Here is a 26,932-nt window from a genome sequence, read left to right on the forward strand (position 1 = left end):
AGACTTCCAGTGACAGACCCTGAGACGCTCAGCAACAGACCCTAAAACTTCCATAAACTGTACGACCCTGAGACACACCCGGCAGCATACCCAGATACCTCCAGCCACAGACCCCAAGACCTCCATACACTGTAGGATCCCAAGGCACACCCGGCAGCAGACCCTGAGACCTCTAGAGACAGACCCTGAGACCTCCTTACACTGTAGGACCCCGAGACACACCAGGGAGCTGACCCTGAGACATCCAGCCACAGACTTTGAGACCCCAAGCCACAGACCCTGAGACCTCCATACACTGTAGGACCCCGAGACACATTTGGCGACAGACCCCAAGACCTCCATACACTGGAGGACCCCGAGACACACCTGGCAGCAGACCCTGAGACTTCCAGTGACAGACCCTGAGACACTCAGCAACAGACCCTGAGACCTCCATACACTGTAGGACCCGAGAAACACCCGGCAGCAGACCCTGAGACTTCCAGTGACAGACCCTGAGACACTCAGCAACAGACCCTAAGACCTCCATACACTGTACGACCCGAGACACACCCAGAAGCAGACCCTGAGACCTCCAGTGACCGACCCCAGGACACTTAGCAACAGACCCTGAGACTTCCATAAACTGTACGACCCTGAGACACACCCGGCAACAGAGCCCACGACCTCCAGTGACAGACCCCAGGACACTCAGCAACAGACCCTGAGACTTCCATAAACTGTACGACCCTGAGACACACCTGGCAGCAGACCCAAGACCTCCATACGCTGTAGGACCCCGAGACACATTTGGCGACAGACCCCGAGACCTCCATACACTGTAGGGCCCAGAGACACACTTGGCAGCAGAACCAGAGACCTCGAGCGAGAGACCCAGAGACCTCCATACACTGTAGGACCTCGAGCCACACCTGGGAGCTGACCCTGAGACATCCAGTCACAGACCCTGAGACCTCCAGACACAGACCTAGAGACCTCCATACACGGTAGGACCCCGAGACACACTCAGCAACAGACCCGAAGACCTCTAGCAACAGACCTGGAGACCTCCATACACTGTAGGACCCTGAGACACACCCGGGAGCTGAGCCTGAGACCTCCAGCGACAGACCCGGAGACCTCCATACACTGGAGGACCCCGAGACACACCCGGCAGCAGACCCTGAGACTTCCAGTGACAGACCCTGAGACACTCAGCAACAGACCCTGAGACTTCCATACACTGTAGGACCCGCGAAACACCCGGCAGCAGACCCTGAGACTTCCAGTGACAGACCCTGAGACACTCAGCAACAGACCCTAAGACCTCCATACACTGTACGACCCGAGACACACCCAGAAGCAGACCCTGAGACCTCCAGTGACCGACCCCAGGACACTTAGCAACAGACCCTGAGACTTCCATAAACTGTACGACCCTGAGACACACCCGGCAACAGACCCCACGACCTCCAGTGACAGACCCCAGGACACTCAGCAACAGACCCTGAGACTTCCATAAACTGTACGACCCTGAGACACACCTGGCAGCACACCCAAGTTCTCCATACACTGTAGGACCCCGAGACACATTTGGCGACAGACCCTGAGACCTCCATAAACTGTAGGACCCTGAGACACACTTAGCAGCAGAACCTGAGACCTCGAGCGACAGACCCAGAGACCTCCATACACTGTAGGACCCCGAGCCAAACCTGGGAGCTGTCCCTGAGACATCTAGTCACAGACCCTGAGACCTCCAGACACAGACCTGGAAACCTCCATACACGGTAGGACCCCGAGACACACTCAGCAACAGACCCGAAGACCTCTAGCAACAGACCTGGAGACCTCCATACACTGTAGGACTCTGAGACACACCCGGGAGCTGACCCTGAGGCATCCAGCCAAAGATCCTGAGACCTCCATAGACTGTAGGACCTCGAGACACACTTAGTAACAGGCCCAGAGACCTCCATACACTGTAGGACCCCAAGACACAGAAGCAGACCCTGAGACCTCCACTGACAGACCCTGAGACACTCAGCAACATACCCTGAGACCTCCATACACTGTAAGACCCCGAGACACACCCGGTAGCAGACCCTGAGACCTCCAGTGACATACCCTGAGACGTCCATAAACTGTAGGGCCCTGAGACTCGTCCGGTAGCAGACCCGGAGAAATCCAGCCACAGACCCGGAGACCTCCATACACTGTAGGACCCCGAGACACACTCGGCAGCAGACCCTGAGACCTCCAGCGACATATCCTGAGACCTCCATACACGGTAGGGCCCCGAGACACACCCAGCAACGGACTCTGAGACCTCCAGCAACAGACTCATAGACATACCCGGAAACAGACTCTGAGACCTCCAGTGACAGACCCTGAGACGTCCATACACTGTAAGACCCCGAGTCTCACCCGGTAGCAGACCCTGAGAAATCTAGCCACAGACCCTGAGACCTCCAGCCACAGACCCGGAGACCTCCATACACTGTAGGACCCAGAGGCACACTCGGCAGCAGATCCTGAGACCTCCAGCGACATATCCTGAGACCTCCACACACGGTAGGGCCCCGAGACACACCCAGAATCGGACCCGGAGACCTCCAGCAACGGACCCGCAGACACACGCGGTAGCAGACCTTGAGACCTCCATTCATTGTAGGACCCTGAGACACACCCAACAGCAGACTGAGACCTCCATATACTGTAGAACCCCAAGACTCACCCAGAAGCAGACCCTGAGACCTCCAGTGACAGACCCCGAGACCTCCATTCACTGTAGGAACCCAAGACACACCCGGCAACAGGCCCCGAGACCACCTTTGACAGTAGGGCCCGAGACACACCCAGCAACAGACCCTGAGACCTCCAGTGATAGACCCTGAGACCTCCAGCGACAGACCCTGAGACCTCCATTCACTGTAGGGCCCCGAGACACACCCAGCATCAGACTGTGAGACCTCCAGCGACAGACCCTGATACCTCCTTTCACTGAAGGCCCCTGAGACCTTCAGTAACAGGCCCCAAGACCTACTTTGACAGAAGGGCCCGAGACACACCCAGCAACAGACCCTGAGACCTCCAGTGGCAGACCCTGAGACCTCCATTCACTGTAGGGCCCCGAGACACACCCAGCAACAGACCCTGAGACCTCCAGTGACAGACCCTGAGACCTCCAGTGACAGACCCTGAGACCTCCAGGCACCGACCCACCCCCCGACCCCCACAGGATTCTAAGCCCCACCATCCTCCAAAACTCGACAAGGGTCTGCTCCTGCTGTCCACCCCTCCCACAGCCAGAGCAGCCACGCCCCTCCCAGTGCGGCCCCATTTACACTCGTAGAGTCAAAGTCGCCTCGGATTCCACCCAGAAGGGTGCGAGGGGGATCCCCCATGTGAGGCCATCTGGGGACGACTCCGCCTCCAGCATCGCTGGATTGCAGCACTCCCTTCTGCATCACTGGGCTTCAGTGCCCCCTTCCTCTCTCACAAGGCCGTAGCCCGCTCCCCCTTCATAGGATCCCCCCTTCACCGCGCCTTAAGTACCCCCCCATTCACTTGTAACACCCATTGTAGCGCCCTCTCCTCCGTCACTGGACCTTAAACCTTCCCTCCCACTTCTATCACCGGACCTTACCCAATTACTTTTCTAATACCGGTTATCAATGACCCCAGTCCCCGGACCTACGTGACCCCCAAACCTGTACCTTATACCACACCCCTATATCCTCGGACACCCGTCACCCTCCCCTAGCGACCCCCTCCATCTCTGAATCTTAGTGACACCCCATCTCCCTCGCTCACCTAGTGACCGCCTCCTCTATCTTCGAACATTAGTGACACTCTATCACGTGACCCTAGCAACAGCCCATGCTCATCACCGGACCTTAGCCCCTTCTCTATCAGACACCCCCTCGTTCGTACTTACACTCACCACATCCCACAACCTGATCCGGCGGTCGAGCCTTCTCCTACATTGCTCCTAAAGTATGGGACGACCTCCCACTACACATCAGATCCTCCTCCGCACTGCTTGAATTCCACAAGAAACTCAAGAGCTGGCTTTTCAAGGAGTCCCAATAGACCCCACGTTTGGCTAGACTCGTGCCTGCTCAGGGCCAGTGCATGGTAGTGCACTCTACAAACAAAACCTAGCAAAGCATAACGTAATGTAATGTAACATACCATCTTAACGACCCTCACCACTTCTGTCATCAGACATTACTGTCACCCGACGTAATGTCAAACCAAAACCAGTAAGGTATGCTCCACATTCTCCAAGTTCTTCCACCTTAGAGATCACCACCTTCTAGTTATTACCACCATCATACCCTTCCCACTGAGGACATGAGTCAGTTTCCTTCTTACAACTGAAGTGTAACATTTATATCTAGCTCAGTCTGAGGGCTGTGGCATCCTCCAATAAATTCACCTGTGATCGGAGCATCCTTCTGTCCTATCCACTGTGCCCAGAGCACTCTCTGATCATATCCCCGGACCAGGTGTTAACCAATCAATTACCCCAGTGATTAGTGCACCCTCTGATCCTATCCACTCTTGATCTGACCTACCTTCGATTGTATCCACCTGGGACCAGAGGCAACCGAATCAAACACACCTGTCCTTCAATAATATCCACCCATGATGAGAGCAGAGTCCTCTGATCTTATCTACCAGAACAGGAACCTTCTCCAGTCATATCCAGTTTGGGCTGGGGGTGCCACCCTATCAAGGGCACCAGGGACCAGAACTTCCTTAGGTCAAACCCACCTGCGACTGTCATCCTAGGGTAGCATCTTCCACTGATCCATTCCACCCAGATCCTCCAATCATATCTACCTGATCCTGGAGCATCCTCTGATCATATTCACTCTGGACCAGAGCACCATTCAGTCATATCCTCTAGTCATTGGAGCATTCTCCAACCATCTGCACCTGAAAGCGGCGGATCCTCTGAATATATCCTCCAGTCACTGCGGAATTCCTCTTTAAAAACCTACCCGTGACTGTAGCATCATATCCAACTTAGGCTGGAGACGCTTCCCAATCAGAGACACTAGTGGCCAGACCCACCTTAGGTCAAACTCACCTCAAACTGGAGCATCCTCTGGTACTATAATCCTAGCATAGCATCATCCGCCTATCCCATCCACCCGGATCCTCCACTCATAGCCTCCTGATCCTGGAGCATTCTTGTATCCAGTTAACCCATATCGTTCAATCAAATCCACCTGATCCTCGAGCATCCTCTGATTATATCCAGCCAGGACCGGAGCACTGTCTGACTATACCCACCAGTTAATGCAGCATTCCACCTTCAATTCCACAGACGACTGGAGCATCATATCCCACTGGACCGGAACATCATTCAGTTATAGCCTCCAGTCACTGGAGCATTTTTCAACCATCTGTACCTGGGAGCAGTGGTTCAAAGCCACCTAAACAGTAGTACTCCCAGAACATCTATCAGACATATCCACCGGGGCCTGGAGCATCACTGACCATATTCATCTGGGATCAGCAAATCATCTGCTCATATCCACCTAGGACATCTGTGACTGGAGCTTCCTCCAATCATATTCTGCTGGGACCAAAGCATCATCCGATCATATCTAACACAGCCTGGAGCATCCTCTGATTTAGATCCACCTGGGACCAGATATTCATTTGGTCATATCCACCTAGGACTAGAGCGTTCTCTGATGGTATCCTCCTGGGACAAAAACATACACCGATCATATCCTCCAGGGACCACAGCAGCATCTGAATAATTCCAACTTGGCCCAGAGCATCCTCTCTTCATGCCCACCCAGCACTGGAGCATCCACTGATCATATTCTTCTGAGGCAAGAGCATTGTCCAATCATATCCACCTGAAACCGATGCACTGTCCAGTCTTGTGCGCCTTGGACCAGAACATCGTTCGGTAATATCCACCTCGGACTAGAGTATCCACCAATAATAATAGCCAGCGAGGCCAGAACATCCTAAAGTCCTACCCACTTGTAATCAGAGCATATTCTAATCGGCTCCACCTTAAACCAGAGCATTAGACAATATAATCCACTTGGGACCATAGGATTATCTGCTACAACCCACCTGGAAACAAAGGATCCTCAGTTCATGCTCACCTGATACCAGAGGATCCGTAAATCATATCCACCTGGGACTAGTGCTTCTTTTGAGTAATCTCCAATCATTCTACCCACTTAAGCATTCAAATATCATCCCCACTTGTAATTGGAGCATGCTCTGATCATGTATATATCTGGGAATGGAAAATCTTCCGATCATACGTTCCTAGGACCGAAGGATTCTCAGATCATATCCATCTGGGATGGGAGTATCTTGTGATCATATTCACAAAGGACTGCAGCATTGTCTGGGTTTTATGCACTCAGAGTTGGAGCACCCTCTAACCACATCCTCCTATGACAGGAGCATTCTCAGATCAGATCCACTTGACACCAGAGAATCTGCTGTGCAAATCCACCTCCACCAGAGCATCCTCCAATCCTCCCAGGACCTGAGCACCCTCTGATCATATCCATCTTGCACCAGATCGCCCTCTGATCATATCCATCGGGCACCAGAGCATCCTCTGATCATATACACTCGTAAGAGAAGCATCTTGTCCTCTGATCTATCTGGGTCTGAAGCATCCTCTGCTCATATCCACCCAGGACTTGAATATCCTCCAAACATATCCCTGTCAATTCAAAGGACATTCAAAGATTTGATCCATCTAGGACTTGAGCATCCCCTGATCATATCCATTTGCGACTGGAATATCCTCTGATCATCAGTTTTGGACAAGAGCATCCTTTGAGATCCACCTACCATAAAAGTATCCCCTGCTCATATTCCCCACAAACTGGATTTTTTTATTGTCATAACGTATTGGCAGAGCATTCTCTGCTCATATATACCAAGTATTAGGTTACCATATGATCATAGCCACCTGTCACAAGAGCATCCTCTGCTCATATCCACCAAGGACTGGGTTATCTTATGGTCATATCTTTTTGGCACCAGAGCATCATCTTCTCATATCCACGAAGAACTGGGCTATCCTATGGTCATTTCATCTGGGCACCAGAACATCCTCTGCTCATATTCCCCAAGGACGAGATTATTTTATGATCATATCAACCTGGCACCAGAGCATCCTCTGACCAGATCCACTAAGGACTTGGTTATCTTATGATCATATCCTCTGATCATTTCCACCCAGGATCGGAATAACCTCCAAACAAAACTACTAATGATCGTGGCATTCTCCTACCAGGTCCCACATGTACATCTTTTGGCCATATCCAACTGAAACTGACACATCCCCTAATCATAGGTTGGTGTCACCAGAGCCTCTTTCTATCACATTCATCTGGGGACCACGTCAAACACATCAGAACTAAGGTTCTTAAACATTTAGGGCCAGAGTGATCTCCAGCCATATTAAGTTGGGGCCAACATATTCTCCATTAATTTCACCTGGGACTGGAGCTATCTCTGATCATACCTACCTGGGATCACAAGATCCTTCAATCGCCTCCATCTGGAACCAGAGCATTCTCCAGTCACAGCTACCAGGGTATTTACTGACAAGTTCATTTTTGGGGCATTTCGACCCGCATTTCTATAGTGCTTCCAGCCATTCAACCGGGAGTATAAGGTTGCCAGATCATTGCACCATCTTTTGGTTTCTTTCCCTCACACCACTTTCCCACTTGTGTAAATTGTCTTATTTGGAAGCTTATTATGCTGGATTTCCTTTAACTCAGAATCTAACACACTCCGGGAAGTAGGCATTTTTTAAACTGTTTATACATGCTTGCACACAAAAACACACTCTTGACCACAATTCCGACATTGCTGGAAGTAGTGGATTGAGTTAAAACAGCAGGTTACAAAGTTATACACACAACTTCTGACAAAGACTCGCTGACTGCTTTTGCTTAAATGTAGGGGTCCTGCTAATCCAGCGAAGGCTTGAGCAAAGCCTCTCCTCGTGAACCACCCCTACTGCCTTGAGTTCAACCCCGCTCTTGATCAATCCCGTCTTAAATAAACCTCCCCTCTTAACCAAACCCATCCTCTCTCACCACCTCCTTCTCAAACCAAGCCTCCACTCTCAAACTAAGCATCCCTTTTGGAACCAGTACTTGTCTTACAAACCAAGTCTCTCCTCCTGAGCCACTTCCTCTATCGGAAACCAACTCTTTCACTCCGCATGAAGCCTCCCATTGTGCTACTCATGTCTCCCCTCTCTACCCAAGACTTAAATTGTAATCCAACCTTCCAGCTGTTCTGAACCAACCAACTCGCCTTGAACAAACCTCTCATATTAAGCCAAATGTTTCACATTTAACCAAAAATATTCCATCTTAAACCAAATTTATCTTTTTTAGCAAAGCCTCCCTTCTTGACTCCAGCCTCCCATCTCAAACCAAGCTTGTCTTGAAAGAAGATTTGTATCTTGAGTTGCGCCCCTTCCTACAACCAAGTCCTCACTGAACTAGGTTTATCAATTTCTCGATTTTAGCAAAGCCTACCATCTGGAACCCAACGTCTCATCTGTGGGGTCTTGGACTCAGCTGCCCCTGAATCAGTCTTTCTCTCTTCAACCAAATCTCTCATTACAGCCGAGCTTCTCATCGTGCAGCAAGACACTGAGCATGCACTAGGCCTCACCATAAGCCTCCAACCTTGCCTCTTGTACCAGTCTTTATCTGGCCCAGACAGCATAGACGTTGTTGAGTATGGAGTGTGCTTTCTAAGTCTATAGGAACCTACAGCATTTGGTTGATATTGATAATAAAACACCTTACTAATTCCACTCCGTAGCCCTATTGACTGACCATTTCTTGTGCTTAGAGATGTGGGAGACATGATTTGGAATCCAGCAATTTTTGTCATGGGTCTAATGATAACCTTGTTACCTTGAACTAATGAAACTAAAGGGCTATGGTGTGTGATTGCCTGTTATCTAATGAATGACTTCATTAAATAGAACATATAAAGTGCACTTCTACACTAATACTAGACATTACCTGTGACCACAAAACCTCAGATGCCCAGGCTCAAGCCATTTCCAGAGATTATTCATCAACAGACACCAGCTATCTCCTGGTGCCATCAACAAGCTGCAGTAACATCGGGGAGTATCCTTTGCGCCATGCTGCTAAATCAGCCACCAGCCCATACTTTGTGACCAGTAATCACCCAGGACTGCCCAAAAGCAGGCAAAAGCATCATCTAAATTCATCATCTGCCAGATCCCTGTTTCCAGTAAGCCACTGGAACTATTCATCACTTGGGAACATGTTTTTACTGGAGAAACGCTAAAAAATAACCATACGCATCTATCACCTGCAGCCAGATATCGAAGGGCAAACTATTACTTGAGACCAACCATAATCAACTACCCACCATCACCAGGTGCCACCCATCTCCTAGCCCTGTTTCTCCCCTGAGACCATCTGACCCTACTCATCTTCCCGGGACTTCTAACCACAAAGACCCACCATCAGCAGGGGTCAAGTATCACATGAGACTAGCAGTCATTTGACAAAAGTTCAAGATTCAAAACCTGAGATCTATGTCCATTCAAGACCATCAATCATCTGAGACCATCTTTCACCAGGACCAGCTGGGCAGTGTTTACATCAGACAACCCAATCATACCCCAGATTATACATCCCCTGACCTCAACTATCACCAAGTCCTTCTTTAACATATGATCAACTTGAAACTCAATCTGTTCCTATTGCCAAGGCCTTATCTCACACAGAACGTACCCCAAACTACTTAGCACTCATAAAAATACTATTGATAAGAATCCTGATTACACAAGAATAACCAAACCACCACAGGCATCCTTCATTGGTAAGAATTCATATTCTCAAAACATTTCAAACTTGCTTCCAGAAAGCACAAAGAATCAGCCCACCCTTACTATCACCAGAAATGTGATATCCAACTAAAAATGTTACTTAACCCTGATCCTGTCCCAAGCTAGCTCTCATTAGAGGCTCACACTTGCATAAGACTATACTTCTCATATACTTGTGAACATTTCTTAACATCAATCACACCCTGGGTTGGTTGTCACTACTCCGACACATTCACTTCTCAGATAAGCCATTACACCAAGCTAACCGTCTCCAGGACCTGGCCCTAAGCCAGGTCTAACATTCACCTACCAGTAGGCGAGTTGCTTAAACCAACCATCACCTGAATAAATTCAACATTTGCGTTAGGAACACATTTATGTCTGCTTAAATCCTGAAACAGAATCCGGTGCATTGTTTCCTGATACACTATTGGAGCAGTTAGTTTCTCAAAACTACGTCTGGAGCAGTGAATCACACAAAACAGCACCTGGCGCAGTCAATTACTTGAAACAGAATCCTTACCTGAGGTCAAACATAACTGAGATCAATCACTGCATGAAAGCAGTCACCTGAAACAAATTCTTCTGGGGATTTTAAGTACCTGAATTCAAGCAACCATCACCCTAGGCCTTACATTATGTCAACCTAGTCACCGCTTGACACTGGAACAAGTCTCTTACAGGAGAAGTTTCCAGTCTCAGGGGCTGACAATCAAGCATGCCAATCCATCACCCAGGACTAACCCACAGCATAAACACATATCTTTCTGAAACCTGAAACAAAGCACCATCTGCCAGAGAACAACCTTTGCTTGATGCCAAAGATCGTGTGAGACAGGGAAGAGACCAGATTGAAATGACCAACTAGAGTGTGAGGCAAGAACGGGTGTAAAAGGGAGCAGACCTGGTGCAGGCTCGAAGCTGGTGGACTTTGTGCTCCTTCGGGTCTTGATCTGCACATTCCCTACACTCTGATCATGGAGCAATGACAATCACTGCAGACAGCATCCTACACATGACAGGATCCAGCTCTTTGGAGATGCCATAAAAAAGCAACCAGTTCTCTCATCCTCTGCGTCGATTTTGGCAACACAGAGAGAACATATTGTTCATTTACTCAGGAAAAGGGAGAGAGCGGGAGACTGCAAAGAGACAAAATAGTTTCCCACTCACTATTCCCCCCCCCCTCAAAGTAAGAGTGTGATTGTCTACCAGAGAAGACAAAGTGGGGAGCCCTCTGGCAGCAATGCTAAGGTCGGTGCCCTCTCCTCGAGTATACAGACAGCCACCTCCAAGCCCCTTTGGGGACAGAAGAAAGAGGACAGATCGATGTTCGGCGTATGATTTATAGTGCCAACTCCCCAGAGAAGAAGGTGTGTTAGGTTGAGAGAAAGGATTCTTTAGGCTAGGTGTGGGAGATTGATGGGAAGATAGCAAGAGGTGCACCAATGGACTAACCTGAATCTTATGGACTAGGAGAAGCAGGTGGCAATCACTGAATAATAGGAAGAGTCCACAGGCAGGGTGATGATGACCGACTCACTCATGCCGCTGCACTGGAAGTCAGATGTGAAAAAGAAGTTCCATTTTGGATCAAAGACTTGACATTAAATACCACAGGCAGCTCCAGAGAGCATACACAGGACAGTGTCTTTGTTGGTTGTGCAAATGACTATGTTTGGGCAATGGCAACTCCCAGTTTGATGCCAGTGGGACAGTGAATGTCAGCAACTAGTGGCCACAGGATTGGGTTGGTGGCCTGTTCATATAGATGCCACATGCCAAAGGTGAGGGTGACCCCACGCTGAAGTCACTGCTCATCATTAAAATCTGTGTGAGTTGCAGAGCCTATCCGTGAGGTTCTCCAAAGTGAATTTTATGGGTGTGAAGGACTTGATGTCAATACACAAACGAACCCTCAGATGTAGTTTGAAAAGTCTGCTGGCCTTTTTTTTATAGAAATTGGCTTGGGTGAGAAAAAAGTGCAGGTCACTACTCTATCGGTGTCAGTGCTAGTACAGTTAGGAAGTAAAAAGATTCTTGAGCGTCTCAAATAAGTTTCATCACTCATTTGATGTAAGTTATGTCCTTTTTCTAAACTCACGGGTCTTGTTCATTCCACACACTTGCAGGGCAAGTGTCTTCAAGCCTTGAACTGAAACATCACAGACACCTTCAGAATTTGTACTTATCCCTTGAGATCTCACCTGACCTGAACATTGAAAACATGTGCTTTTCCCTTGACATCTCATACCACATGATCCTTCCATCTCTGTGCACAGAAAGAGTGTCTGTTGTCTGAGAGCTCACATCACATTCTCCATTAGAACCTGCCAGTTCAGAGCTCTCCGGAGGAAGAGGCCCCTTTGGTTTTCCTGCAGGGCTGACTTCTCTTGACCTTCCTGTGGATCCTTACATTGTTGTGAAGGGACCTATGGAACTTGAAGATGCTCCTTCATGACAGAAAATGCTTTGATTTTGGGAGGAACCTTTAGGACGGGTAACTTGGCCTCCTTTGAGTGGACTGCCAGTCTGGTCTGGGATCAGGCGTGCAAGGACGGCGCATGCTGGCTCGCATTTTCGAGTGTAAACCCTGGCAGAGGGCCTACTGGCCTTGGTGTGCTGGTGTGGGTCTGGAATGCCCATGCTTTGCCAAACTCTGGCAGCTCATCTGCTCCTCGCCTCCCTATGAGCTGCTGCAGACGGAGGACATAGAGCTAGAAGCAGGTAAGCAAGCTTTGCCCGAAAATCACATATTTCAGGGTTGGCAGGGTCAGTGCTCTTTGACCTGAGGTTATCAGAGGACTATGGGGAGGTGTAGTCTTCGGATCATTAACACCTGAGGTTGACATGAGTCTTGGAGGCCTCCTGTCTGAGGGTTACTCAGTTATGCGGTTGCGAGGGTCCTGAATGAAAAGGCAGTCTGAGGGCCTTTGAGAGAAAGTGTGAACTATAGGGTACAACTATGGTGTGAGGATCTTCTAGTCTGGAGATATGCTTGGGTGTAGACTCTGAAGAAGCTGCAGTCTGAGGACCCTTGAGAGCAAGTGTGAACTGTAGGGTAGAACTATGGTCTGAGGACCTTCTTGTCAAGAGAGATGCATGGGTGTAGACAGTGAAGAAGCTGCAGTCTAAGGGCATCACATGGTGAACATAACTTGAATCTGATCATTAGTGAGCTCTGAACCTAACGCAAGTTTCGGATAAAGGTTGTTGGATGGCTGCAGACAGCTGATGTTAGTCTGGGTGGAGGACTGAGATGCAAACTGCTGGTTCATTATCTCAAGTTACTGTGGTGTTAGGCTGGAGGTAACTTCCTGGGGGATGGGGCTGTGACCATGGAGATATGAGCTTCTGGGAACAGTGTGTTTGAAAAGGGGTAGAATGAGTGTTTTGAGATACATGCTCATTATGGAAGTGGTCTCGGCATAATGGACATTTACGTACGAAGGGGCTGTAAACATTGGTTAGTTGATGCATAGTGGGGACACTGGGTAAGAGCTGTAAGAATTGGGAAGGAGCTTAGACTAGCAGGTAATGGAGCTGTAGAAGCTCTAAAGAATGGTGGGGCAGTAAATATTGTAAACAGTAGATATAAAATGAAAACACTGAGGAGGAAGAGTTACCATTGTGGAGGTACTGTGGATATTACAGAGGGTCTGTCAACTTTTGGGATGGGGCTTTGACCAATAGGAAGTCATGCACTCGATTGTGAGTAGCTGTAAAGATCTGTGAGTCATAAAGATTGAGTATGTAAAGTTAGCACTGATTATGGGATTGTAAAACACTGAGGAGCGACTGTAAACATCTGGGATAAGATATGTGACCTGAAGGAGTTGTGCTGTCTAAGATCGGTGGGGTGGTAAATATTGCTGTGGATAGTAAGCACCGGGGAGGTACTGAGTATACATTGGGGAGGATTTGCGACTAAAGGGGAGTGTACTGTAGAAATTGAGAATCTGTACACATTGATGGGCCATATATTTTGAGTAAGGCAGTACATATCGAAGAAGGGTTTGTTACCACAGAGGAGGCACTCTAAACATCAGGGAGGCGTTAGACTTATTATAAAGGGGGCTGTAAACATTTGGGATAGGGTGTAGGCCAATAAGGAGGGATGCTAAAGGTGCCAAAAAACACCCAGAAGCTGGAAAGATTGATGGGGCAGTACATATTTGCTCAGGTCAGTAGACAAAAAATCTGTAAACATTTGGGAAAGGGCCGTGATGTGTATGGAATGGTACTGTAGGAAGTGAAAAGCTGTAAACATTGATGGGCTGTAAATATTGGGCAAGGATAGTTAATATATAGAAGGGATTATACTCACTGAGGAGGATTGGGGAGGCACTGCATCTACTATAGAAGGCCTGTACGCATTTGGGATAGTGAGGAGTACTGTTGAATCTTATAAACTATAAAGAATATGGGGTTGGCTATGTTAGGTGGGGTAGTAAGCAGTGACGGCTGAAATTTAAAATAGCAAGGTGCTACCAGTTTTGAGGGGGGATCTGCTCACTTTGGGTGGCTGTAAACATTGAGAAGAGGCTGTGAACATTACAGAGAGGATGTAAACCTTAGAGAGGGACTTAGAGGGATGCAAGGGGTGGACATGTGGCCTGATGGCCAGAGCTGCCAGCTGCTTTGGTGATGGGGAACCAGAGTCCTGGGATTCTGGACAATTCATTTTATCCCCCTTGTCTAAAAAAACGAAAGAAATAAAATTTAATCTGACCTTCAATAGTGCCTTCTTGTGCTTATGTAAAGCACTCTAAGGCCTTGGGTTAAGTTAATACTATATAAATAAAATTGCAAAAAAACAATTATTGAAGATGATAATAAAAACATTATTGGGCTCTAAAGATTGTGGAGAACATTTTTCAAAACTGAGAGCCCAATTCACAAAGGCAAATGGATGCAGAAATGTACTAATGTTAAAATCTACTCAGATTCGTAAAGTTAAATACACATGAAGATATTTACTAATGTTTACATTTACCCTTGCACTTAGTTGTAAATCTATACTTTTTTTGCTATTCACCATTTCCGAGTGTAGATTTACACTTAAGTACAGACTTGCATGTCTCCACCCCCTTGGATCACAAGGTAGTGACATCTAACACTGAATTTATTAGTGTAACGATATTAATAGTAACTTGTCACACCTAGGCAGAGGTCTATGCCACCAGGGTGAAGATCTCCCTATGGTAAAAAGTAGAGAAAAATAATAAAGTTCAGTAATTCTTTATAAAAATATTTGTTATTTTAAAGTATTATGTTATGTTAATACAGCTTACTATATAGCTCGAATCACCTCAGAAGAGTTATCTTGGCGCCAACAATAGACACAGGCAAAACCTAGAGCAGAGTTTTAAAATAAGACTATTTTAAGCAGTTTCCTGAATTTGATGTAATCAGGACAGATGCGAATATGGTAGGCAAGAAATTCCAATAACACAGGCCGAGGTAAGAAAAAGACCTGCCCCACATCTAGTCAATCGATCACGAGGAACGATAAGCAGGGCTTTAATAGTTCATTTTCTGATGTTTGGTAGCTAGGGTTGTGTCCTAGTATTGACTTATGCAGATTTTAAAAATTCATTTTCTTAATAGGTAGCCAATGTGAGTCTTTCAGTAGAGGGGCAGCCGAAGAGCAGGAAAGAAGGTTACACACTAGTTGCACGGCAGTGTTTTGAACCACCTGCAATTTGGACATTGAGATCTCATTGGCCAATGCAAGTTGAGCATTGCTGTAGTCCACTTTGCTACTAATGAAAGCCTGAACAATGGTTTTCCTAACAGAGAGGGGAAGAGAGGTAAAAGCTTTTTTCAACAGACTCATCCAGTTGAAGCAACTGCCGCTATTGTCAATGAACTGGTCTTTCGTAGACATATTGATTCATTTTAAGGCCAAGATTCTTCACTACCTGTTTGGGTATAGGAGCAGGGCCTAATTCTGTAGGCTACCATTTTGAGGTCCAAAGTTGCTGTGCTTTTCTAAGAAGCATGATCTCAGTTTTCTTGGTATTTAATTGCAGTCAGTTGTTTGCCATCCAGTCTGCAATAGGTTTCATACTGTTTGAGAACTGGTCTTAGATGCTGTCCGGGTCTTCCCTGAAGAAGATAAAAAGCTGAGTATCATCAGCGTATGATATAATTTCCACTCCAAAGAATATGGCGATGGTAGCTAGGGGAACCACATAGATGTTAAAAAGCATGGGGCTTAAACATGAGCCCTGCAGTACCCCCTTGTCAATCGATATAATGAGAGACTTGAAGGTGCCCAGCGATATAGTCTGAGATCCATTTCTTAAGATGTCCTGGAACCACTGGAGGTCTGTACCAAAGATGCTAATCTCATGCAACCTTTAAATCAGCCTTGTGTGTGACACAGTATCAAAGGCTGCGGATAGATCTATTAACACCAGTATTGATGGAATACCTTTTTCCAGAGAGAGTCTGATTAAATCAGCCACTGCAACCAAGGCAGTCTTTGTTCTAAAGGAGGGTTTGAACCCAGAGTGAGATGGGTCCAGTATCTGATTTTCCTCAAGACAGGCTGAAAGTTGGGTATTTATCAAACCTTCTAGTTACTTGCCCAGGAGCGGGAGCAACAAAATAGGATGATAATTTGCTAGATTGCTAGAGTCAACATTGGACTTGTAATAAAAATGTAAGTTTGTTTAATATTATTATCAACCTACAACTAATAAAATGTTACAGCACAACTACTCATCAAAATGAATGTTTTCAGCCGAGCGGTTTGCTAGGGGCGGTTTCGGACGATTTTGTTACAGGGGGCCGATATTGCCGACCACCGGTAACAAAACCAGCCCCCATGGGCCCAAAACCGGCCCCCACCCTGGCGGCCCACCGGGGAAGCACCCGGTGCCCGCTACGGCCAATCCGGCCCTGGTATTGGTATTGCATCCAGGTACTGTGTGTACTCTATGGAATTCTCTTCCATTTTCAATCAGAGCTGAACTTGCATTTTACAAGTTTAGGAAGCTGATTAAAACCTATCTCTATGATCACTGACCACATGTTTTGTCACTGTCAGAGGTATCATAGGCAACAAGAAGCTCTACCCATTAGTGTAAGTGCGCTCTGTGATTTAAAAATAAATAATACATTCTATTTAGGTCATCTTTCAGAGATTAAGATTAAGAAAACATGTTAGTTTGACCAACACCATAATTTTGTGCACCTTTTAAGGATTTACTAGAAGGTTGCTGTTAGAATCACCAACTCCTCTATGTAGGTTCCCTTCCATGGAACAACTAACAAACTTCTAGAATAACAGACTCACCATTCCATGCCCTGGCCTGGACTAGAAGACTGCATGTCAGAATCAGCAACCCACCAATTTAGGACCACTTCCAAGGAATGGCCTGAAGACTGCCCACGAGAAACACAAACTTGTGAATTAGTGTTCCCTTCAGAATGCTGCCTGCTAGGATCACCAACCAACCAATTTACAACTGTAGGGGGTGACTGCCCATCTCAAGGAATAGGCACTACCCTTGTCAGGGTGAATCCTCAAAGTCACTAAATTAACCTGAGCTCAATCCCTGGTACGAATGGCACCGAGCAGACATGCTTAACTTACAGGCAATGTGTGTACCAAAAAAAAAACCCAAGCGGAATTTAATAACAAAATGACACCAAAATCACAAAAATCCAATAAGGGGACCTGGAGATATGACATTTTAAAATTTTAAGTAAAAACGGTGTTGATTAGCAAAAAGTGCCAATGATAGTCAATGGTCGTGGTAGACCAGGACCGAGGCGCAATCTGCTGCAGAGCACTATAAAGCATGGAACGGACCTGTATCACCCTGATCACAGATTTTACCTTCTGGCTTTAGTCCTTTAAGTCCCAAACCACCACAGGAGTATGCTTGTAAAGCCCCAAGGACCTCAGTGGAGGCCCTTAGAGATGGACAGGGTGTCAAGCAGAAGCCAAACACCAGTGTCTAATCTAGGTCCATTTGCCACTGGTTAGGTGGGCAGTTGCAGGTAGAGACCTCTTTAGCTTCTTGTGTCCCTGTAGCTTTAACAGGAGGTCAGCCTTATGACCACTGGAGTCCACTTCTTTGCCGTAGGGGTACAATAAAGAGAAGGTCCAGCCTTATACTGGTCTTCTCTGGTTGCAGGCAGCAGATTCAGCCCTCTTCTGATCTTCCTCCGGTCCAGGCGTGTTCTGATGTTGGTGCTTGGAGGTGCCATAATTGTGCCTGGCGCAAGCTAGTGGGTGGAAATGTTTTCTGGGCATGTCTTACCAATAGGGTGAAAGTTCCAGAGGCCAACCCTGCCTACTTTGGGCATTTTCAAGATGGCAAAACTCTTAAGCCCCACTAAACTTGGGCTCTGAGGACGGGGTGTGTGTGCAGAGTGTAATATGGTAATCCTACTGTCCTCCCACATTTAACAACAAAATCCAATTTGAAGCGTACTTTGTATCCCCAATAAACCATGAGACAGAAGTCTGGTAGACAAAAACAAGGTTTTCTAGGAAGTAGACACAAATTGTTTTGGCATCCTATTTCCCTCCTTTGAAATGCTCCCCCAAATGTTCTATGTAAACCTATCAGACCTGCTAAGCTGGCTTTAACACTCGAAAAGGATTTAACACTATAATGTCAAAAGGGATGCTAATAGTAATTGGAGCCTGAGGGCATGGAGGGACAAAGGAAGGTCATTGCCCAGGTGTCAGTGAATATTTGCCTGTGACAGGGGCCCTCATTGAAGTTAATCAAGATCCTGGGCTCAGCCTACTGGACATCCTGTCAAGGCAACACCAACACCTCCCTACACTTAAGTCCTTTGTCCTGCTCTGGGAGCAGTTTTAACACCTCATCGAGGTTGCCTGGTGCCTGGTGACAGTTGAAGCAAATAGGCCTACAGAGGCTTTAGGCAAGGAAAATGTAGCTTGCTCAAAATAATTCTAAAAAACCATTGAATTGGATTTTAGTAACTATTAAAAAGTTGGTTAATTATTTTTCTAGCTAATCCCATTGCCGAGATACAGTATTCGTTTTGCATCCTCCTATTTTCCTAGGGAACAGCCAGCCTTGCTACAAAGAAAATAGTTTCTTTGACTTTTTCACTGTATGGACATGATTAACAAAATTTAATGTCCATGCACCCTACCTTATGGGCAATAAGGCCTGCATAGGGTATCATAAATATTTAAAAAGTAGGGTTTGATCTGTCAAAAGGGTTTCTTTTGACAAGTCGAATTGCAGTTTTTACAATGTTACAGAAAGGCTACTCTGGTAGGCCTGAAGCCATGTTTTACACTTTCATTGTAGTAGATGGCACAATTGGTGCTGCAGTCTACTAGTGACATTTAACTTACAGGCCTCTTGTACATATTGTACCAGATACTAGGGACTTGTAGGTAAGTTAAATATACCAATTAGGAATAGGCCAAATCAACCATGTTTATAGGGGGAGCACAGGCACTTTACTACTCATTAGCAGGGGTAAAGTGCATAGAGTTCTAAAACCAGCAAAAAATATAGCTTCCAGCAAAAGGCAAAAAAACAGGATGGCTACGCAGAAAAGGCAAATTTGCTAAAACACCCCTTCCAATTAATAGCTTGAAAGCTGCCAATTGGAATGACCAACTAACCAATTTATGTCCCTTTCCAAGGAATGATTAGAAGGTTGCCTGCCAGAAACACCAACTCCTTAATTGAGGTCCCCTTCAGAAGCCTGCCAGCTAGAATCTCCAACCAGTTAAGGTTCCCTTTCAGTGATTGAAAAGAAGTCTGTCTGCTAGAATCCTTAACTAGCCAGTTTAGCACCCCTTCCAGGGAATGTCTAGAAGAGTGCCTATTAGAATTTTCAGCTAACCACTTTAGTAGGGGCGGCTCCTCATCAGAGCCAGTCAAAGAAAAATAAAATGATAATGGAACAATACCATTTTATTTTTCTTTGACCGGATTTGACATGCGTGGAAGGCGGGGCGGGCCAGGCCATGACAGGCAGGTGGTGGCACTTAGAAGTGTGCATGTATGTTTGGCCGACCGTACTAAGCCGGCAAAAACATACATGCTCACTTCTATTTCTCCAACCCTGCTGTGAACGCAGCTGAGTTCACAGACGGGTTGCAGAAATGCCCCATGTAGGAGAGTAGGATCTGCTTCTTATAGTTACCCCCACTTTTTGCTGATGTTTCACTGTTTTTCGACTTTAGCCTGGCTGGGGCCCTGCTAACCAGAACCCCAGCCTAGCTGCTTCCTCTCTAAATTGATTACCAGTACTTTAGGTACACTCCAGATTGGATTCTGGGGTACCCTTATAAGTCCCTAGTATATGGTATACTATGTACCCAGGGCATAGGTACCCCAGAGGCCTACCAGGGGCTGCAGCATATATTATGCCACCCCTGGGAAGCCTTTCAAAATGACACCACAGGACTGCTACTGCAGCCTGGGTAAGGTGGTGCATGCACCGCCTACTGAGATATAGGTTCACTATATCTCTCCATATCACTACACATATAAACCTATCAGTCACCCCTTTGGCAGGCCTTACTAATCCTGAAGGCAGGGTGCTGGGTTTTATGTGAGAGGGTGCCCATGCATGAGCAGAGCCCCTCTGCAGCCTTCAGAACCTTTATTCCGGGGTTGTTTGTGATGCAGCCAAACCATATACTCTTAAGTGCATTATAACCAAACGGTAAATGCTAACTTTGGAATGTCTGCACGGAAACATGTCCTGTTTGGTGTCAAACACCTTGGAATCATACTCCCACACCAGTAACTGGTGTGGGAGTATGATCCCACCCTTCTAGAGGGAGAGACATGACAGCACTGGTATACCCGGTACCAGCTAACAGTGCCCTGGCTTCACAAAATGGATGTTGCCAGCCACAGACACGAGTCTGCCCTCCTGCTGCTGGACGAAACTCCGGCAGGGGAGGCCTGGAGAATAGGTTTCCTGTCACAGGGATGTGTCACCACCTCCCAGGCAGACTTTAGTGTATTGGGGCTGGGTGGGTGCACTCCAAGAGTGCTTTGAAGTCTGCACTGGGGGCACATGTGGTGTCCCTGTGCATAGTCCAGCTCAAACCGGTTCCAGGGACTACCAGCCCCAGCTCTGGTGTGAAACCGGACAAAGGAAATGGGTGTAGCCACCCCTCTTTCCTGACCCTCCCATGGGTGGGTCCCTAGAGTTTGTCCCACCCCTTCCTTGGGTATAAGATAGGAACCCCTGGCAACAGGACTTTAGATTACACCTGGACGAAATTCTGATACTGAATCCTGGAACTTCGACGATCTACACTGAACTAGATGACTGAAGAATCTCCCTTGGAGTAAATGAGTTACTCCCCTGCAAGGCAGGCACCAAAGACACATCTGACCGGTTTGCATCTCCGAAGCTCCCGCCGGACTCTGAAGACTTTTGCAACACAAGAGATGGGTTTCCGGTGTCTTAGAGGTTGATCAGTGCCCACAGCAAGTCTGAGGCCCGTATTCCTCGTGGCGACCGTGCAACCCGAACCCCTGGACACCGCGTCACTTTGCAGAAGCATCAGCTCTCCAACGAATCCTGCAGCTGAGCTTTGGGTTACTTGTAACCCTGACCCCAAGCAGCATTTGCACTGAAGATTGCCCACCTACACTCCACAAGTGTTCCGTGAACTGGCCATTTGTGTTTTCTCTCGAGGTCCCTTTGCGATCCCTGGTCTGTCGACTGGTGGGTCCCTGTGAAGGCAACTTTAACTTTAATTGGGCTTACTTGGTTGCTCCAGACGTGCCCTGACTCTCCATCGCATGGGGAGTCCCCAGGCCCTTGCTGGTCCGCACCGAAGCATCTTTTCTCTTCCTGCGTGGGTTGCTGTTGCCAAGGCTTGTTGGGTCCAATCTGGGCACCGACACCACAGCACTCGACATCCTTTGTGGGACAGCTCAAATCCAGCTCCTGGTTTTCGTCGAAACCTTTTGTCCTCGTGGCTGCAGAGTCAAGCTTCGCCTCTTCGCACCTGAAACACCCGACATCGGTGGGCATTCGACTATCGTGCCCCTGGTCACTAGCAAGTGACCCAGACTCTGTCCCCTCTGCTTTCAGGTTCTTCTGATCTTCGATCCAGGCTTGGATCACACCGGACACTTTTCTTCTTCCTGGCAGTAGTACTTTGCAGAAGATCGCCTTTGAAATCAACAACGATTCCCGACACCATTTGACACCTATGCACCCGGCTTCCCTGGGTGAGGTCACTCGAGTACTACAGTGCTCCCGTGGGTGCTGGCCCTAGAACCCCTAAGTCTAAAGGGGTTTGCTCAAAGTCATCTCCTAAGTGTCCATAACTTCTAAAATTCCAACTGCGACTTTCCCATAGAATAGTACGGGGCTCGCGGCTGTGTTCTCACACTGCACACATCCCCCATGGGTCTCCTGTGTCACTACCTTGGGTGGTTCCTTCGGGTCCCAGCAATTCTACCTGCTCTAGGCACTGTGTCTAGTCAAGTCGTGGTTCTTATACCACCTTCTTAATATATGGTTTGGTCCGCCCCTAGGGTCCATTGTATATTGTGCTATTTACTGTCGTTTTAGAACTGTATTATTGTTTATCTTGGACTCTAATCTCATAAAGAGATTAGTAGTGAGTGTTTAGAATATATTTTATATATACCTTGTGTGGCTCTCCTTTCATTTAGTGATTCAAGAGGTTATAATCTGGTAAACCAAGCTGCTTTACACTCCTTCAAGTCTTAGCCTGAACACTAGGATAGCTTTCAATAAAGGTTGTCTTTAAACCTATCATCAATAAGGGTTGCTTGGACTGGTGCAACTAGTGGACAGCACATGCCAGGCTAACAGGCAGTGTCTGAGTGGCAGAGCAGGCCGCTCAGACCAATCCAGACACTGCTCTCCCAGCAGAGCAGCGACTGGATTGGCTAAGCAGCCTCTGTCTTCCAAGAGCTTGACGGGAGAGCTCCGAGGCGGGAGGCAGCCGTTGGTGTCGGAGGCTGTGGGGGAAAATGGAAGTTTAAAAAAAATATATTTTTCTTCCCACCTCCCCTCCCCCTCTCCCCACCTTTGTGATTTGGCTGCCACAACTGCACTTTAGGTCTCCTTTCGGGGAATGACTAAAGGACAGTCTGCAAGAATCATAAAGTAAAGAGTTTTGGACGACTTCCAGGGTATCGCTAGAAGTCTGCCTATGAATATCTCCAACTAACCAGTTTACGTCACCTTCCACTGAATGACTAGAAGACTGCTTGTTAGACTCTGTAACCTAACAGTGTAGGACCCTTTCTAGGGAATTTATTTATTTTGAAGGTTTTATATAGTGCGAACAAGACCCTTGCGGGTATCAGAGCGCTTTACATCTCATATATTAGAAACAAGTATAAGCATAAGAACATACAATTAGAGGTGAATAGATATAATTTGCTCAAAAGTACAACTAGTATAATTACAATACGGTGCTCAATAATACAGACTAATAATTAGAATACTAATGACTAGAAGGCTGCCTAATCAAAACCAGGAAATGGCTTGAAGTTTGTCTGTCAGAATCACCAACTAACTCGTTTAGCCACCCTTCCAGTGACCGACCAGAAGAATGCCTGGTAGATTCAACTAGCCAGTTTCTGACCCCTTCTGTGGAAAGACTAGAAGGCTGCCTTCTAAAACCCTCAATTAACTGGTTGAGGACAGTTTCCAGGGAACAACTATAAGGCTGCCTGGCATAGTCCTCAACTAACCAGTTTAGAACCCTTTGTAAGGAACGAATAGAAGGGTGCCTGCTAGAATCATCAACTAACCAGTGCAGGATCCCTTCCAGGCAACGATTAGAATGTTGCATTCTGGAAAACCATCCTGTTCAGGGCCTCACCCTGAGAAAGGGGACAAACATTGCTTCTTGCTTCTCTATGTATTTTTTGTTAAAAGACATGTTTGGAAATACCAAAAAAAAGACTCCATCCAGGATACATCTAGAGAAATGCTTTTTAAGCCCCTGGGAGGGAATGTCCGATTATTTCCCAGTGTTGCGTATGGGCAATAACATTGTGCCCTGTCAGGATCCAGGGACAAGTACCCATACCACAATGAATGTGACCGAATGAGAAATCGCCCCTGCCCAGGGGGCTACTCATTAGTGAAAGGTCGGACCAGCTGTTTGAAGCAGCTGTTCTGGCTTTCAATGTGCAGGCGGAAGCTCAACCGGCTTTGCTTTTGAAAGGGAGACAGAGATGTATGCGGGTGCAGTGAGTGACTGCACCCGTATGCCACGTCCAGGGAAGTGCAATGACTGTGCGGGACCTGTATGTGGAACATAGTCCCTGCATCTCCTAGAGAAGGGGCTGTGCAAGCATCAGCAGACCTTTCTGTAATACCGAAGTGCCTCAGACGAAGGAAAAGAAGGCGCACACAGCTGTTACGCCATTAGGGTTATTTTGATAACACGGTCCCAGGATCAGATATGTGACAATGTACGGCGTTTTTTAGTACTATTCTTGTGTTGTAACATTCAGATCCACAGATACTGTACTATGTATTACTGAAGATTTAACGGAATTAAAAAAATTCTGGACATGGGCTTATTTGTCATAAAACTAAATAAAAGTACATAAGAAAATGCACAAGTGGGTGTTTGCAACAATATACATTTTCACCTGTATTGTTAGAGGTTTCACATATTTAATTGCATCGGCATCTGGGCAAGGGTTAGGTGCAGTGTCTGGTCTGGGCTGACAGTGGATTGGGGAAGGGCAGAGGTTAAAGGGTGTCACAAGTCTATGGTGAATGGGAGAGGTTTGAGGGTACGTGTCAGCTTCATGAGGAAGAAAGTGATCTGAGTTGGTTTGGAGGGCACTCCAGTGAAGAGGCTAGGGGAGATTGAAGGATCCGACCCTCGAAGGGGTTCGGGTACGGTTAGAAGATTAAAATTGGCTGTTCGGAGAGAGCATGGTGTGGTGTGGCATGTAACCCTCTGTGAGTGGGAAGGGGGTGCTGTGCTGTGAAAGGCTTTGAACACTAGAGTGAGCAACCTAATGTGCTGCGTGCTTGGCCAATAGACACCCTGCTTAATGCTGGCAAAGTGAACTGCTTCCAGCGGTTGTCTGGCCAAAGTATCAAGTGGATCGGATGCAATTTCCTTAAAAAAAAGAAACAAACAAAACCTTATTTTGTTAAACCATTTCACATTCATTAGTATAAATTTCAAAGACAATTGCCAGTTACACATTGGTATAAACCAATCCATAGAATGTGTTTATTTGATACTCCATTTCTGCTGTTTTTTTCCCTCACATTTTTTCCTTCCTTCTCCTCGCTTCCTTTTTTCCTCTCCCTGTTCCTGTTTGTTTTACTTTTTGGGGAGCGTCACCCCACTTTCTTCACCCATTTTTAAAATTAGTTTATTCCCCTCCCCTTGCTCCTCTGTCTCCCCTCCACCCCCACACACAGGTTTTCTTTAAGTGGGGACTCCTTCCATAACCACGTTCCATGTACCCTGCTTCCCTCACTTTTATCTACTAATCTCTTTTAATATTGAATCTATGCTCTCCAAGCATAATTTCCTAGGGGTTCACAATTCTTTATTTTTGTTTTACTTAAAACAAGTTTTTTATTTAAGTGAATTATAATTTTTGAACTGTTTTCCGTGTTTTTCTGTTATTTTCGACCGAAAGGTGTTTCTATGAACTTTATTTTCCACTGAATGAGTTTTTGATGATTTGGATTCTCAGAAATCATGGCTAAGGAGCTGTCAGTGTAACTCGAGGAATCGGAGAGCCAAAATATCTGGCAGGTAGGATTTCACGCCAGTAGAGTTTGATTATGGCTTTGGATGAGTTAAGGATTATTGTAGATGACAGGGCATGGTGGTCATAATCTATTAGACCTGTCTAGCTGCAGGAATGATAAATGGTTTCTGCCTAAATTGGACATATTTCTGAAGCTCAGGTTACAGGTGTCTAACTTGCATCTGTGTAGCTAGCCAGAATGAAAGCTAGAACATAGCACTGCCTTTTCACTTGAATAAGATGCAAGTTGAAAAATACATTTTTAAGATGTGAAAAGGGTTCTTTGTGTGGATTTAAACGTGTTTCCGCTTGGTGAGGCACAGTAGGATGCACTGCTCCTAAGTGTATTACATCCTGAACAGTCTTTAAGTGAGGCTTGTATATGGTTGAAAAGCTATACCTTTCAACATCACAGTGTCATGCGTGATCTGGATGTTTCAAGCATGCATTATTGATGTGAAATACACGTTTAAAGGCATTGGTACACAGAAGCCAGGAGTTGCAGGGGCAGCAGATGCTCCCTCTGGCGACCTCTGATTGACGTCCAGGGATTCCTCCAGTATCCGCAGGCAGAGTAAAGTCCTTTGAAAGTTCCTGCTTTCCCATGCTGAATACGATAGGAAAAAGGCTTCCCTTTTGGCCCAAACAGCTCTCCGCAAATGGCCACCTCTTTGTGTTTTTATCTCCCTTAGACTGTTGCAACAGACTATGTATGGGCCTGATTTAAACTTTGTTGGGCGATCAGCCATCTGTCAGGATGGTGGAGGACATTACGTCCTCCATCCTGACATACAACTGCCCACCATATTTAGAAATCTCCACCAGCCCTAGGGTGGTCGCTGTGGCTTCAGAGCAACCACAGTCACAGCGGTACCGCAGATGGCATTGCAGGTTTGGTGTGCGGCTGCCATCTTTCTGGCAGGCGTGCGCCAAACCTTTTTGTTTTTCAAAACCAAAGTTGCAAAGCATGAGTTTGTTTTTGGAAAAGAAAACCCGCGGGAGTTTTCTTTAAGGATGTGAGGTCATTTTTCTTTTTTTTCTGTCTGGAACCAGCAGGTTTTTCATGGTGGTAAAAGGTAGGAAAAAAACATCGGACCATCTGCGCTAACTAGGGAGGGCATCCCAATGTCCTTACTCTAATGGGCCCTACTCCGCCAGCCCAGTAGAGACATACGAGGCACCACCGTCAGAAAGATGATGGTCCACCCAACTGTGAATAGAGTGGGTGGACCGAGGTATTGGCGGATAGGGTACTCTGCCACGTTTTTGAAGGAATACACTGTGC

At 46.8% G+C, this 26,932-nt stretch overlaps 1 protein-coding gene across 6 annotated transcripts in view; it reads left to right on the forward strand.

Moving 5' to 3' along the window:
* The window catches only part of SYNGAP1 (synaptic Ras GTPase activating protein 1), a 1,959,930-nt gene that overhangs the window by 633,915 nt on the left and 1,299,083 nt on the right, over positions 1 to 26,932 (forward strand). The window contains exon 1 of one of the 6 annotated variants that reach the window (XM_085623757.1): positions 6,834 to 12,610. The exons of the other annotated variants lie outside the window; for them this stretch is intronic. Coding sequence (XP_085479883.1) covers positions 12,448 to 12,610 — 163 coding nt within the window. The 5' untranslated portion in view covers positions 6,834 to 12,447. Of the gene's footprint in view, positions 1 to 6,833; positions 12,611 to 26,932 lie in introns of those variants that run through there. 6 annotated transcript variants of the gene reach the window in all.

This window comes from Triturus cristatus, chromosome 1_1 (assembly GCF_964204655.1).
Source record: "Triturus cristatus chromosome 1_1, aTriCri1.1, whole genome shotgun sequence".
NCBI classification, from domain to species: domain Eukaryota; kingdom Metazoa; phylum Chordata; class Amphibia; order Caudata; family Salamandridae; genus Triturus; species Triturus cristatus.